The sequence below is a fragment of the Poecilia mexicana genome, unplaced genomic scaffold (assembly GCF_051168715.1).
Source record: "Poecilia mexicana isolate PSO_F unplaced genomic scaffold, ASM5116871v1 scaffold_11, whole genome shotgun sequence".
Lineage (NCBI taxonomy): Eukaryota > Metazoa > Chordata > Actinopteri > Cyprinodontiformes > Poeciliidae > Poecilia > Poecilia mexicana.
In genome coordinates, this window is record NW_028263380.1 from 1,239,954 (window position 1) to 1,255,132 (window position 15,179).

Genomic DNA, 15,179 nt, shown 5'->3' on the forward strand with positions numbered 1-15,179 from the left:
ATGGAACATTTTCCCACATTACAACCAAAATTCTATTTTATTGTAATTTTATATAATGATAGAACAACACAAAGTAGACTATTACTGTGAGGTCCAAGAAAAATGGTGCATAGTCTTATTTTCTTCTGAATAAACACCTAATAACCATGGCAGGAAGTAGTTTTTACTTAGCTGGATGGCCATATCTTGGCAGGTCCATCATCTTTCCATATTCACCCTCTCAGCTCTGTGACACGTTCAAAGCTTGGATAATATTTTAGAACCCAATTCTGTACTTTGTCGATGCTTTGTCTCTGGTCTGTCTGCTGTGTTCAGTGATCTTTGTGGTGCTGTAGGGTGGATTACTGCCCACTGATGCTGCCCATGCAACCTGACTGACCCTGAGAGGACGCAGAAATGATCTGTAGAAATTTCCCTCAAACTGCTGTACCAAGTTTCTAGAGATATTTTCAAGAAGATGTCAGGCTGTGACAGCTGTCAAAGGTGCGTCAGCAAAATCCTGAGTGAAGGTTATCTTTTTCATAGATAAAGAAGGCAACAGTCTCTACAAGATGAATTTAATTAGGAAAAACAAAACCATCTTGAAATAAAAACCTGTTATTAGCTTGTCTCCAGTAGTTTGCTTTGTTTTCCTTCTGAACACCAGAAGGTGGAGCGGTGATGACTGAACAGCAGCAGTAAACATGTCATCTGTCGCCTCACTCCCATCACTTCCCTTCTAATTAAGCACACAACTCCTTCTCCCCTATTAACTTATGAAGATGCCATTATAATTCATGAATCTTAACTTAAATCTAAGGATCATTTGAAAAAGAAACTTATTTCAGATGACATTTAAAGCTAAATGAGACAGGTTGTGAGCTACATCAAACACAATAAAAACTGAAGCTCTTATGGTTGCTATGCCTGCCCAGTAACAGTACTCCAACACCTGACCTGTAACGACTATTACTGGATCTCTCTAAGGGATGGATTAGTAACAAGACCACCAGGGTGGATTCGTCACTTGCTCCCTGTTGGTCCAGCTCGGATTATTAATAAACAACTTTTGGCTGACATTGCCAGGGGGATTATAATTATACTGTATGTCTGCTACAATTACCTGTCAAACGAATTTGAATGTAGGGAAACAAGATCTAAGTAATCACATCAACAATAATTGTGTATGAAGTTTTAAACCATAACAGATCTGGACTATCTATCCATACTGAGGCAGAACAGGCGTTTAACGTTTCACCACTGTGCTGTGAAATGCAAAGAAAGGAGGTGGTCTGGGTCGCATGAGATCATGCTTGATTGTCCAAATTCTTCTTTGTTCAAACTTCAGTTCACTGTGAGGTATGAGAGTTGAATTAGACATCAGTCAAGTTTAAAAGCTTAAAGGACATCCATTTCTGCATGTTACCTGCTAACAGTGCTACATAATCTGTCTAATTAATTCTTCTGGATTGCAGTTAAGAGAAGCATGCAGATGTTTTACCTTGCATATAAATCTGCTTTACATATACAGGTGCTGGTCATAAAATTAGAATATTGTGATAAAGTTCATTATTTTCCATAATGTCATGATAAAAATTAAATTGTCATATATTTTAGATTCATTGCACACCAACTGAAATATTTCAGGTCTTTTATTGTTTTAATTTTGATGATTTTGGCAAACAGCTCATGAAAACCCAAAATCCCTGTCTCAAAAAATTAGAATATTATGAAAAGGTTCTCTGAACGAGCAATAAAAATAATCATCTGAATCAACAAAGTAACTCTAAACACCTGAAAAAGATTCCTGAGGCCTTTAAAAACTCCCAGCCTGGTTTGTTACTCAAAACCGCAATCATGGGTCAGACTGCTGACCTGACTGCTGTCCAGAAGGCCATCACTGACATCCTCAAGCAAGAGGGTGAGAAACAGAAAGAAATTTCTGAACGAATCGGCTGTTTGCAGAGTGTTATATCAAGGCACCTCAGTGGGAAGTCAGTAGGAAGGAAAAAGTGTGGCAGAAAACGCTACACAACGAGAAGAGGTGACCGGACCCTGAGGAAGATTGTGGAGAAGGAATCTTTGTTGATTCAGATGATTATTTTTATTGCTCGTTCAGAGAACCTTTTCATAATATTCTAATTTTTTGAGACAGGGATTTTGGGTTTTCATGAGCTGTTTGCCAAAATCATCAAAATTAAAACAATAAAAGACCTGAAATATTTCAGTTGGTGTGCAATGAATCTAAAATATATGACAATTTAATTTTTATCATGACATTATGGAAAATAATGAACTTTATCACAATATTCTAATTTTATGACCAGCACCTGTACTGCATGTGCAGCAGGATCAGGGCTAGTCATCATTTAATAGAAATCTATAGAAAGTTTACACTTTTACAAAAATATTTTTTTCAGTCTTTTGTTGCAAGCTGGTCAGCGAAATTCACTTAAGTGTAGTCCTGTGATAAGACTTTTAAAGAGACCAGCTGTAAGCACTATAAATACAGAGTGCTAAAAAAGATGAGCAGAAAACTGCTTGAAATGCTTTGCTGTGCTACCATTTGTTTCCTCTAAAGGAAAGCAAATAACCTGTGTTACTTTCCACTAAGTGGCCTCACATGGAGGAAAACTGCAGTTGCTGTCAAAGAATTTTAGGACAACAGAAGTTTAATTAGTTTCTCTTACATATAATCTCATAAGTTGTTTGAGAATTCTGAAAAATAGTTTTTCTGCAGAATAAAAATTGTGTGCCATCATAAGCTTTGAGAACTAAGATATTTATCAGCATAACACTGAACCATGTAAAAATGTATCATATAACCACAACCCCTCTACATTTCTGTCATGACTACAATTATTATAATCCTCCCCTTGCTTTTTGCTGAAACAAAGAAACAATAAATGCAACATAAGTGTGCAGGTTTCATAATTTTATTAAATACTTTAAACCTAAATGTAATGTAGTGCAAACAAGATCTGGACTAGTCAAAAACAACAGGTTAGGAGGTTTATTAAAAGAAAAGTTGTTTTTGCTTGACTTAAACAACTGCTCCGATTATTAACCCAAAACAGTGTTTAATAAAGACGCCTGGCAGAATTTAGAGAGAATTTAGAGAATTTTAAACAAATATTGAACAAGACATGAACCTGCAAATCTGTTTCATTTAAAACAGCATGTAAGGAGATTAAGAATGACAATCACTGTTTTAATATTTCAAAAATATAAAATAAATGATAAAATTACATCATAATCATGCAAAAAGTAAGGAATCCATAACATACTTCCTTAAATAGCGTAAAACACAAAAGGGAATAATGATGAGTTATGTTCACATGTCATAAAAACAACAAAATTTAAATTCACAGGACATTCCAATATTAACAGCAGGTCAGACAGGGTCAAATGTGTTAAAACTATAAATTAACTTTTTAAGCTAGATGTTCATGTCTGTGAGCTCTCTGACAGTGAATGATTTCATAAAGTCTCGTTTAAACATAAACACTCGCACTTTCAGAGGTGAGTGGTGAGCGTCCCGTGAGAATGATACATCTTTGTAAACAAAGAATTATGTGTGCCATGTGCATTTACATGCTTATTAAAAATTCAATAGACATGAAATGGAAAAGCTCTCTATCAGATAAACCAGATACCAGATAATTTATCTCTACCAGATAAATTAAATCTCCCCGTTAGTTCCTCTGTATCCAGTTCAGTGGACTTAGCTCATCTTACAGGGCCGGTCTAAGGTTGTATGAGGCCTTGAGCAGAATTTGACTTAAGGACCCCTCTTCCTGCTACAAACATCAGCGCCACTAACGGCATTTCAACATAGATATATTAAATAAATTAAAAACAGTTATAATTGTAATTTACTAAGCTGTATTTGTGAACAAACAGAGCTCAAACTCCCAGATTAAACTCACAGCATCAGATTGTAGCTGTGGTAACATAAACAATGAAGATTGTTCTTTGAACTTTTACAAAGTAAACTTTCCAGCTCCTTAAAATCTTAAATTTAAATAATTTAAAATCTTGAAACTTTTCTATGCTGAAGCCATTAAAACAAATTTAACAGCATTGTCATTCTGAATAAACAAATGTATTGTATTTTTGTATTTCTTTGGTTTGTTTGTAAGACTCCATAGCTGTGGGTCTAAGCATTGTGGGCAATGTCTTCCAGTAACTATAAGTTCTTATAGTTACTGGATGGGGTAAATGCAACCCCATCCATTTACAATGATGGGGTTGTAAATGGAATCTACCGTTTCTGCAGTGCAAAGAGAACAAATGTAGTCTCCTTTCTGCATGACACAGTGACTAAGAACAGAAAAATACTCCCACACTCAACCACTGGCCATCCAAACACTCAGAACCTAATCATACACATTGGAGCTAATGATCTGGCCAAACAGAAATCAGAAATTCAGAAACATGAATTATTATCATAATTGAAAAACTGAAAGCAAATGTGTTTATCAGTAGACCAATACTGAAAGCTGGACCTGGAGATGAGATCTACAGCAGACTCAAGGATAACTTATTAATGGTTCTTTTGAACCATAATAAATTAAACATTGCACTCATCAAAATGGCATGTTTGTTACTGGTTTTCTCAACTGTTGACTATACAGTGTTTTTTTATGACTGTATTTTTATGATGTAAAGCACTTTGAACTGCCTTGTTGCTGAAATGTGCGGTACAGATAAACTTGATTTATTATTTGTAGAGCACATTGTAATATATTTTGGTGCAAAGCAGTTCAGTGATATATAAACCAACAACAGTAGATCAAGTCTATTCTCTTAGCTTCAGGGAGCCAATTTAACTGGGTGATGTTCTCCATCTTCCCATTTAAAAAGGTTTACTTATAAGAAAACAAATATTATTAGTAAGGTTGATTTTAGTAATTGTTCATAATTCTTTTATATAAGCTAGAAACAGTTTTTCATATTACAATTATACTTTCTCTTCACTTACAAATATTTATTTGTCATTAATTTTACACTTTTGTGATTGAATACAGCAACTTTTGAACATTTACAAAATCAAAACCTAAACCATGATGGTGGTAGCCTGAATGAGAGCCATTACTCAGCAGGGTTGCCAATCGGTCGGGTGTTCCCTCTGATGGCGGTGGTGTTCCCCCCACAGTCCACGTACTGATACATCTCCTCAGAAATCTGCTCTGAGTGGCCAAAGTATGTTGCTGTGATGGTCACGCTGAATAAGTGGAGAGGAATGTGGTAAAGCCAAACACACACTACAAACAGTGACCACAGACACACACTGGCCACTTTATGAAGCAAACTTGCTCAAAACTCTGCTGACACACAGGAGCCAATCACAGGACACCATCACAATGGATTTAGACAACTAGAATGTGTTACTGTTGCCAGATGTGAGCATTTCAAAAACTGCTGGTAAGGTTTTTACACACAAGTACCCCAGGTTTACAGCAAACACCCAAAGTGAATAACTGGTCAAAGAAATGCCTTGCTGGTGTGAGAGGTCAGAAAAACAGGCAGACTGCTCCTAGATTATGGAAAAAGAACAGCAGCTCAAACAACTTTGATTCTATGCTATGAAGATTTATAATAGTTCCAAAAGGAAAGAGATTCCAACCCAGGACAAGCAATACCTAATAAAGTGGCCAGCGCATGTCAATTTAGAATTACATGTGAACAAGTGACACGGTCAACTTACTGAGTCATGACAACAATGTTGTGTACCTTGATGGTTTCCAGGGTGCAGTATTCACTAGAAAACATTAAATATGTTTGAAAATGGATCCCAGGTAAAGCAGTTTAATCAGAAACATTTAGTTGTTTTCAGGATAAAACACTTAAATATAAAGGTGATAGTTTCTTAGGGTTCAATATAGTCCCATTAAACCAAAGATGACTATGTGTTGTGGCAAACTACATTTCAAGGCAGGAATTAACTAGTAAGTCTTTCAAAAGATACTAAAATGATACATTTCTCAACATCCCGGTGAGCTGCCAAAGAAGAGCAGCTATTCAAGAAGTTCAGAGACTCTCCTGCAGTCAACTGTGGACAAAGTTTAAGCCACTTCCTAAAAACTAACTAAAGTGACATAAAATCCTAATACTGACACCATTGCTCCACTACATCTCTGGAGGTCAATTTCTGTGACATAGCATGAAATAAAAAATTAACACTTACTACATGTAGTTTAACTCATCTCCAATGACAGTGGGGACCATATAATCAATCTGAAAACATAAACAGACAGGTTGTTCCAATGGGTCTATGGAAGAAGTGAATGTGCAGACAGAGGAGGAAGACGTTGTACCTGTTTCATGTTCAGAGGATTTATAGTGATGACGTTACTGATGCGAGAGTTACCAATGACCGTCCTGGCAAACTGCACCTGTGCTGTGATGTTGGCCACTTCCACCGAATAATAATTATTGTTGGTGATGTTCAGAGTGTTCTGTGAGGACAACCAGCAAGAGGAGAGATGCATCAGTGCTATTTTTAGTTTACTGCTCTTATTTAAAGGGTCAGTATTATGTTCCAGGCACTTAGTGCCATTTTATAGCACAATCGAGTAACTATCATTATCTTCAATCAAACATGACAAAAGAAATTTGACTTCACTATTTAACGCCTTGAAATTCGGCCTCTGTCTCTTTAAGAAGCTCATGCTATGAAATCCCACCTTCAGGAAGTCATCACAACAGCATTTCTCTACCAAGCTTTTAACACCGTTCTTAAGAGTGTTTCACTGAAAAGTAGATCCTATAATGAGTTCTCAACCTAATTTCCTGCAGATTCTGGTCATTCAGAAGTTAAAAATCTATGTTGCTTGCTTTACTCGGCAGGAAATCATCAGCTAAAAGGCTGTTGAAAGGTTTTTAATTTTTTCTCTCCTTACATTTGTCACTTGATTTCTCATCTGCACATTTTTATGTCTACAATGACTAAAATAATCTAAAATACAAAGTCAGACAGTAAATAAGAAAAGCAACACAAATACAGATGAAAGAGACATGAAGAATTTGAAAATAAAAGTGGAAGCTTGTGAAGACAGCTTGTACTTGTCAAATAAATTACTGTCAGTCTTTGTATTGTATTAAAACAGTGTTCAAAGTTTGAATAGGGAATTTCTTAAAGAGAACTTTACTTGAAGAACACAAGTTGGTTATTCAGGATAAAGTGAACGACTTCAGGTCATTAGAGAATTTTGATCAGAGTGTTAAAGGATCAATCTCATCAAGGCCTGTCATTACGCAATAAATCAATTAATCGCATGATAAATTAAAACATAGTCAATAATTTCCATTTGCACAACTTATTGTTTTTCTCTTTTCTCTCTTTCTACCAAAAACTGGATTACAAAAGTCTTCAGTCTAGTGCTTTGGTCTCAGGTAGGTCTTTTCTGAAGAACAGTTTTGTTTACAGAGTCCATAATTCATTTGTTGTTTAGTTTATTTTGGATATTTAAATGTCTTCCAGTTTAAAATGTTCATTAGAAAATGTATTGATATTTGAGAATGTGTTATTGCATTGTTATGCCAATACTTGAAAATGGTTTCAAAACAAAAATTTAATCATTTATCGCAAATAACTGACAATTACCATTTATCATCCAGCACAATTTGTTATGATGGAAGGCTTAGTGTTATGTATTTTTCAGGTACACAAAGCCATTTTAGAGCACAATCAAATAACTATGTTAACTTAAGCTGTAAAAATGCTCTATATGTCAAACATAACTCTTGACTTCACATTTTGATGCCTTGAAATTGGCCTCTGTCTCTTTAAATAGCTTCCGCTCAACACAACAATGTTTGTCCATGATTCTGTTAGGAGCGCTGGGCTGAGAAGTAGTTCATATGATGAGCTCAGCAGACTCAGTTCCACCAGATGTTGGTAAATTCTCTCATTATTCTGGCATTTAGGAAACTGAAAAAAATTTGACCTAAAACAGGAAAAGTTTATTTTGATTTCACGTCAGACATTGTGAAAAAATACATATGTGTGTTTTTAATATATATTCTTTTAAATCCAACATGTAGATCTCTAAGATAACATGAGATCTACATGTCTCATATAGATGTACATGTTGTGTACATCTATATGAGACATGTCTCATGTAGAAGCCTCTAAGGACACTTCTGGACACTTTAACCTTTGCTTAGTTCCACTATTCAGTCTTCATACAAAAAAATAATATTGTAATATTGTTTACATTACTAAATTGTCTTGAAAAATTATTCTAAAATCTGAACTTTTTCACCTAAGGTCTACAAACGTAAATGTATTTTTTGGGGGGAGGGGAAGGATTTGATTGGCATTTGTGTCACTGTATTGTATACCTCTTTCACTCGGATATTCTTACCTACATAAGTCATATTACTTATTGATATTCTGCATATGTAATATAAATATTTAGTTATGCTAAACCTCTGTGCATGTAGGACACCAGTGTAGAAAGCCCAGATGACAGGAATAATGATGCTAATGATTATTTAAGTTTTGTAACAATGAACCATGCTGTTCCTCCTTGTGGTGGAACTCCCATGACTATCAATCAAATGCACAGAAAAGTAAACTTGAGCCTACCTACAGATGTGCCACAACTAACTGGATCAGTAAGTATAAAAATGTTAAATACATTTGATAAATAACAGTAGCAGGAGGATTCTGCTGTTGTTACAATTAGAAGTTTATTCTGATTTGTAGCTTTTGACAGATCTGTCCCCTGTTTGTGCTAGGGAAAACAGTAGTCAACTGATATTAGAGCAGCTTTGTATGTCTTAGGCACAATTAAATAAAATAAAGCAAAGCATCCCAATACTGCTACTATAAAAGAATAGGAAGGGGAGAGGAGCACTCGAAACTCACCGTGATGTTGAGATAGACAATGTGTTGATCCAGGTCATAGCTGACATAAACAGACTTGACTCCCACATTGGATACATCAATGGACCGAGGGAAGAGGAAGAAAACAGCCAGACTGGACAGCAACAGGCAGAGCACCACTGATGCGCTTACATACAACTTCCTGACAAGGATCAGGAAAATGATTAGAAAAAGTTGGAAAATTTACATCAGCACTATATTTGTGTGTTTAAGTATTGTCAATAATGTCTCCCAATAACATATAATTACTTAGTAATAAAAACAGGGAAGGTTACCCAGCGCTGCTATCACAGAACTTAGCTAGTTTTCTGGGGGAAGCCCTATGATCCATACAGCTGCAGTTCCTCCATGATGTCTATAAACCTTTGGTTCAAACCTTTTAGACAAATGATGCTTTTTTCTTTTTGGTGAGGTGAGGAGCTTTAATTGGGGTGAAACAAAACAATGATCCGATTGCAAACCTCCTGTATATCTCTGCAAGCAAAATGATATTCGACCATCAGCTGAATTGTATCAAGCAAGGATTGGATTACCTCAATGACCCTAATCTTCTGTAAATGTTTTTGTCAAAACTGATATTATGAAAGGTTTTAACTTAATAGTTAACTTTTCTGTAGGACTCAAGTCAATTTTTCAGTCCGGACCCTCAAGCATGAAAGAGTTTGCAGCTTATTGAACGGTGAAGAAATTCTGAAACTTGCGGCGCACAAAACATGCAGATGTAAAAATAGTGTGCAAATTTGGTACATTATACTCATTATATATTGATAAATCTGGATTTAGAATAATCATGGAAATGGCCCCGGCTTTTAGTTTCCTGTACTACTACTAATAATGACACATTTTATTTAAAAGACATCTATTAGGGCACAATGGGGCAACTTACAAAAAAAGGAAGAAAAAAAAAAAGAGGAAGACAAAAAATTAAATAAGAAAATAAAAAAGAAAAGTTAGAGAGCAAAATCATCAAAGTGAAAGTGGTTGTTTAAACAGAGTTTTCAGGCAGGGTTTAAAAAGAGGCCGCTTGGAGTGAGTGGGGAAATCAACATGCTGTTGAAGCCGATACTGCAGTATGAAAGAATCATGTGTTGCATCAGGCCAACGTGCTATGACTTTTATTAGGACCATTTTTGCATCGCATAAGTTGGACATTTACAGAATGGAGATCATTTCTATTCACAAAGATCAATCATTTACAGACACCCTGTATTACTGCAGCTGACAGCTCTGATCACATCAGGAAATCAGCTCAAAGCGACAGTTTGGAATTTAGGGCACGTCTAAATGGAGACGAGATTAAGTGGATCTGCAAATGTATTTTGTTTTGTTTCGGCTGTGTGTCTACACGGATCTGGTATTTTGGGAGGCCAGAAACCATCAATTTTGGAAGACAGGTATCAGAGTAGAAAAATGTCAACATGTGGTTTCAGGTTTGAGTGCCCCAGATGTATCTTCAAAAAAAGTAAGAATATTTGGGTGATTCTTTTTTTTTGCAGCAACATTTTGGCTTCAGAACTTTTGGAAAAAATAAAAATAAAAAAGTATTAATGTTTTAAGTTTTAAATATTGTGTTATAACACTAACATGTTTAACAATAAGAAATTAATAATGGGCAAGTTCAGGATTGGATAAATTAATAATTACAGGTGTTTTTTTCACCATTGTCTCTGAATATGTTCCACCCTGTTATGAACATTTACATATAGACCACATAGTTAAACATGTAAATTTTGAAAAATAATGAATTTTTCTTAAAGAGTGTGTCCCTTTCACTAGAGGTGTGCCGATCGATCGGTCACCTATCATAATCGGGCCGATTTCCGTGAAAAAGTGCATGATCGGTGATCGGCGATCATTGGCTCTTGTTGCCGATACCGATCACCTGCTTCTCATTTCGCAGCTGGTCTCCTTTTTCCTTCACTCTGCGCAAACGCGCAGCAACAAATCCTAAGCGATGTGGAACTATATCGCACTGAGTGAATGGATTAGCATGACGGTCAGAAGGCTAAACAAATAACCTGGAAAATTATTTAAGTCATCGAGCTGCGATGTAAGACGCTGGTTCTGCTCTCCTGTTTAACCGCTGCTACGCTACAGGTAGTAATATTTCACAGACGGCGCTCCGCTTCTGCTCCACCTGGTAGTGACTCTCACACCGAACCTCTGCTTAAAGCTGCAGCATCTAACTTAAAAAAAAAAATACATTTTACATACGTATTAAAACTTTCGCTGTCCTAACATGAGACAGATAATCTCTAAAAAATGAATCGATCTCCTCCCTGTTCTGCATAATTACTCCGCTCAGTCAGAAACAGCCAATCAGAGCTAGCAGTAATCAGCTAGCCGCCATGCTAACAGGAAGTTTTCATTCAGTAACTCTGGATTGTTCATTGTAATGGAACCTGTTTTTGCCTTTGAATGTTAAGTTTTATACTTGAATTTTTTTGGCAATGAGAGGTTTTATTTTGGCTCTTTGTATTATTTAGCCTCTTCAGAGCAGTACAATTTGCACAATGCCTGTTTTGTTTAGTTTTCTTCTTGGAAAAAGTTATTAAAAACAAGTTTTTGTCTAAATTAAAGTGAATTCATGGTTCCTTTTTCCACATTATGTAACCGGTAGGGTTTATGATAAAAAATTAATAAATAATAATTATGTGATCGGTATTGGTGATCGGCCCTCATGGGTGATCGGTATCGGTATCGGCAGGAAAAAACCTGATCGGCACATCTCTACCTTTCACTATATAATATGTTTTATTCTTGAAATTGTAACACATCATTTAGTTAAGAATCATTTATGTCTGTATTGTAAAACAAAACAAAAAAATGTTTTTTTTACTCATTATTACTGATAGCATTGAAAATATTGATCATTTTAAAAACTTCTACCAATATTTGCATTTATTGGTCTTCAATTCCCAACATGGCACAGAAAAATTTACAGTACTTAATGTTTCTGTAACAATATTTAATAAAAACATGTGTGGAATGGAACATCACACCCTGTTATTGTCCCATAACAGAGTGGAAAATCAATGTCTTCGATTCTAAAATCTGACGATTTTCATCATTGGTTGCAGGATTGCCTCTTTCAAGTCAAAGTATAGGCACAGTATTTGTCCTGGCTCTATTTGGGAAAATATGTGATATCCCTGTAGTGGATTTTCCCATGACAGGTACTCATTGTTCCCCTCACAGGAGTCAATGGGGGTACCAAGTGAAATGAAAACAGACAAATGGCAAAGACATCTGATGATGCCTCAGACTACTCTGCAACTCTATTCCATCATCTGAAATTTTTTATTTTACTTAAAATGATTACTTTTCACCCTAATTTTCACCCTGTTTGGTTCATGAACATAGGGTGGAACTTTTCTAATTAATCTACCTGTAGCTCTTTATGTGGTCAACATTTAGCTAGTTAACCTTCAACAGAATAACAAACCTTTAATGACTAAATCTAATATAATGTTTTTTAAATTCTACTGAATAAACATTTTCCACAATCTAGCCTAACAAGGTGGAACTTTAAGTTTGACTCATACAGGTTTAACATAGAAAAAGTACAGAGATAGTGACAGTTGAAGCTTACTTTGTTTTCCATGGTTGAATTCACTTCAAAACCAATTGATGTCACTTCCTTTAAATGGTTTTTATGGAATTTTAGATTTTTTGAAGGCAAAAAGTTAACATCCTAACAGGGTGGAAAGTACTGGGACATGTATAATATGAAGAAAATATCAAATAAGAAAAATAGTTTCAGTAGATTCAATTGCATATTAAAATAAGGTTTGTCCAGTCAATCAACTCATTCAAGAAAAACATAAAAATATTATATATTTTATAGCTTAAACTTCATGAGGAAGTCTATTACATTGCACTGGGGACACAATGAAATTGAACATGTCGGTCACCAAAAAGGTGTGAAAAGAACAAAATAATATTTAAAAGGCATTTCATTTATATTTGAATAATGGCAAACATCTAAATGTATAACTAAAATACTTTGTTATAAATATTTGGCACATTTTACAAAAAAGAATTGTAAGCAAAACATGGGGACATGGAATGTTGGGGCAAAAAAAGAATCACCCACTTACGTCCTTCTTGGCCGCAGTCTTTGGTCACTGTATGGAATCAATGCAACAAGTTGATTCTCCTGTCCTGGAAAACAGGACGCAAACTGTGATGTTGGACTTGTCATTGCTGTTGGCTTTAAGTTGGCTCCAATCACAACTTGATTTGATTCATCATCTTGCTTTTTTCAATATAAACTGATGTAGTCAAACACTGAAAAAGCTTCATTATCTTGCCAAGAACAGCTTACACATGGGGTGCAATATATGAAGTACATGGTCACCTCTGGGGATTCTCCCGGTGCCCTGACATGTTGGACACGTCACACTGTCTCTTCCTGTGAATTCCACGTAAGGAAACTGGGAGACGTCAGCCACACTGCCATTCTCTGTCATTCCATCTTCCACAGGAGAAACCAAGCTGTCCTCTTTATCAATGAGGGTTGTTTCCTTAGAGGTGCAGGAAACTGAAATCCCCATAGTCACAACTGGGGAGAAACAGATCAACAAGGAATCTGTATATTAGAAGTATACCTGTAATTTCTAATTGAGGAACAAATGAATGAATATGGACTGGCGACCTGTCTAGGGTGACCCCGTCTCTGGACAGTTGACCTGCTGGACATAGCACCAGCACCCCTCACAATCTCACTAAGGATAATGGTGCTAGAAAATGGATGGACAGATGGATGGGTGGATGGATGGATATCCTGTTCAATTACAATGTCTTCCCTGAGCGTCAAGGTTTCAATTGTTAAGATTACTATCAGTTGTGATAGTTTATCCAAGTGGGCAAATACAATACTCAGGATATAATTTATATCATATAAAAGGTACAAAAACTGAAATATTATTGCCAGTCAAATTTTGCATTCAAACAGCTAATGGTACTGTGTTTTGCAGAAGTATGATCTGGACAATGGGTAAATAAAACAGGTTCAGACATCACTTACAGTTTATAATTTTTGTGTTTTGTTGCTGTTGTTCTCTGTTTCTAACCTTAGCTAAAACAGTTAGTTTTAGTTTACCAGCACTAGTTAACTACTAACTAGTGGCTAGTGGTAGGCTAATATTTATGTTTCAACTATTGAATGGCTTTTGTTGATTACAAAACCATCAACTATTTTTCCCGACCGACATGCATTAGTTCGACAAACATTCCTTTAGTCGAAGAAAATAAAAATAGTGACCAAAGAGTGACTTAAAAAAAACAAACAGTATCATTGGCTTACATTTTAAACATTAAAAAACCCGATGTTAAAGGCGCTTAACTGTGAACTGGCAACTTCGCATAAACTTCAACTAACAAAGCAGATTGTTAGCCAAGCTGTTGGCCGCAGAGCACACAGGTACCTGAAAACATTATGAAACCATTACCTAACCAGCTTTACCAACAAGTTCACCGACAACAAATTAGTCACTGTCGCGCCCAAGTGTATTTGAAAGGACAAGCTTACCTGAACAGAGCTACTCGTATCAGCATAACCTTTAATAAAGCAGACATAAGATACCAAAACTTTTGGAGTCTTGTGCGAGACTCCAAAAGTTTCAGGATAAAGGCTTTTGTTTACTTCTTCCTCATAGGTCAGGCGGGATGAACCAAACTATGGCGTATTGCTGCCCCCTTCAGTACACGCAGAAACGTTGCAATCAGATCTTTACATAGCTCTATTTATGAATACTTATGAAAATATTGTATCTCAGTAACTCATCTCACAGGTTAAACACATCATACAAATTAAGTCCCCACAAAGTGTTTTAATAATTTTATTTATTAATGATTCTTTAGGTTTTAAAGAATAATCAGTCATAAGAAACAATTAGACATAATAAACTAAAATCATCATTAGAATCATCAAATAACTGACTAAAGTAAAACTGAACAAGGCTGATCTAATCAAAGAAAGAGAGTGAGGAACACAATGAAGCTAGAATCAATAAATCAAACTCCAAAACAACTAAAATAAAATAAAAAAATAAAAAAAGGACCTGACAAAACCAAAGCAAATGATCTTAATACAAGAAGATCAAACTTGTCTTTTGAGCTTACACTGGCTTCTTTTTCATTCTGGTTCAATGTGTTTCTCAGTCCGCCAATCTTTGAATGTGTGTCTAGACCTCAGGGAAAAGGTGTTCCCTTTTCTTTACTTTTAACAGGAGAAGCACTTCCAGAACACTAGGTAGTAGTGATGGGCCCGGCAACACTGATGCGTCCGTGCATGTGTCAA

The 15,179-nt window shown here is 35.7% G+C and overlaps 1 protein-coding gene across 2 annotated transcripts; it reads right to left on the reverse strand.

Annotated features, from left to right (window-relative positions):
* Positions 1-2,899: 2,899 nt before the first annotated feature.
* On the reverse strand, positions 2,900-14,558 carry LOC106932555 (transmembrane protein 106B-like). Of its 2 annotated transcripts, XM_088010044.1 has the most exons (9): positions 14,409-14,540; positions 13,533-13,617; positions 13,236-13,439; positions 12,976-13,039; positions 8,858-9,017; positions 6,300-6,440; positions 6,170-6,219; positions 5,690-5,743; positions 2,900-5,206 (listed from the first exon to the last, which is right to left on the reverse strand). In XM_088010044.1, the coding sequence occupies exons 3-9, from the start codon at positions 13,429-13,431 to the stop codon at positions 5,074-5,076; spliced, it is 798 nt and encodes a 265-aa protein (XP_087866170.1). In that variant the 5' UTR covers positions 13,432-13,439; positions 13,533-13,617; positions 14,409-14,540; the 3' UTR covers positions 2,900-5,073. The 2 variants fall into 2 exon arrangements, with proteins under 2 accessions (XP_087866170.1, XP_014866813.1); XM_015011327.2 differs by lacking the exon at positions 13,533-13,617 and having other exon boundaries at positions 14,409-14,558.
* Between the last annotated feature and the right edge of the window lie 621 nt (positions 14,559-15,179).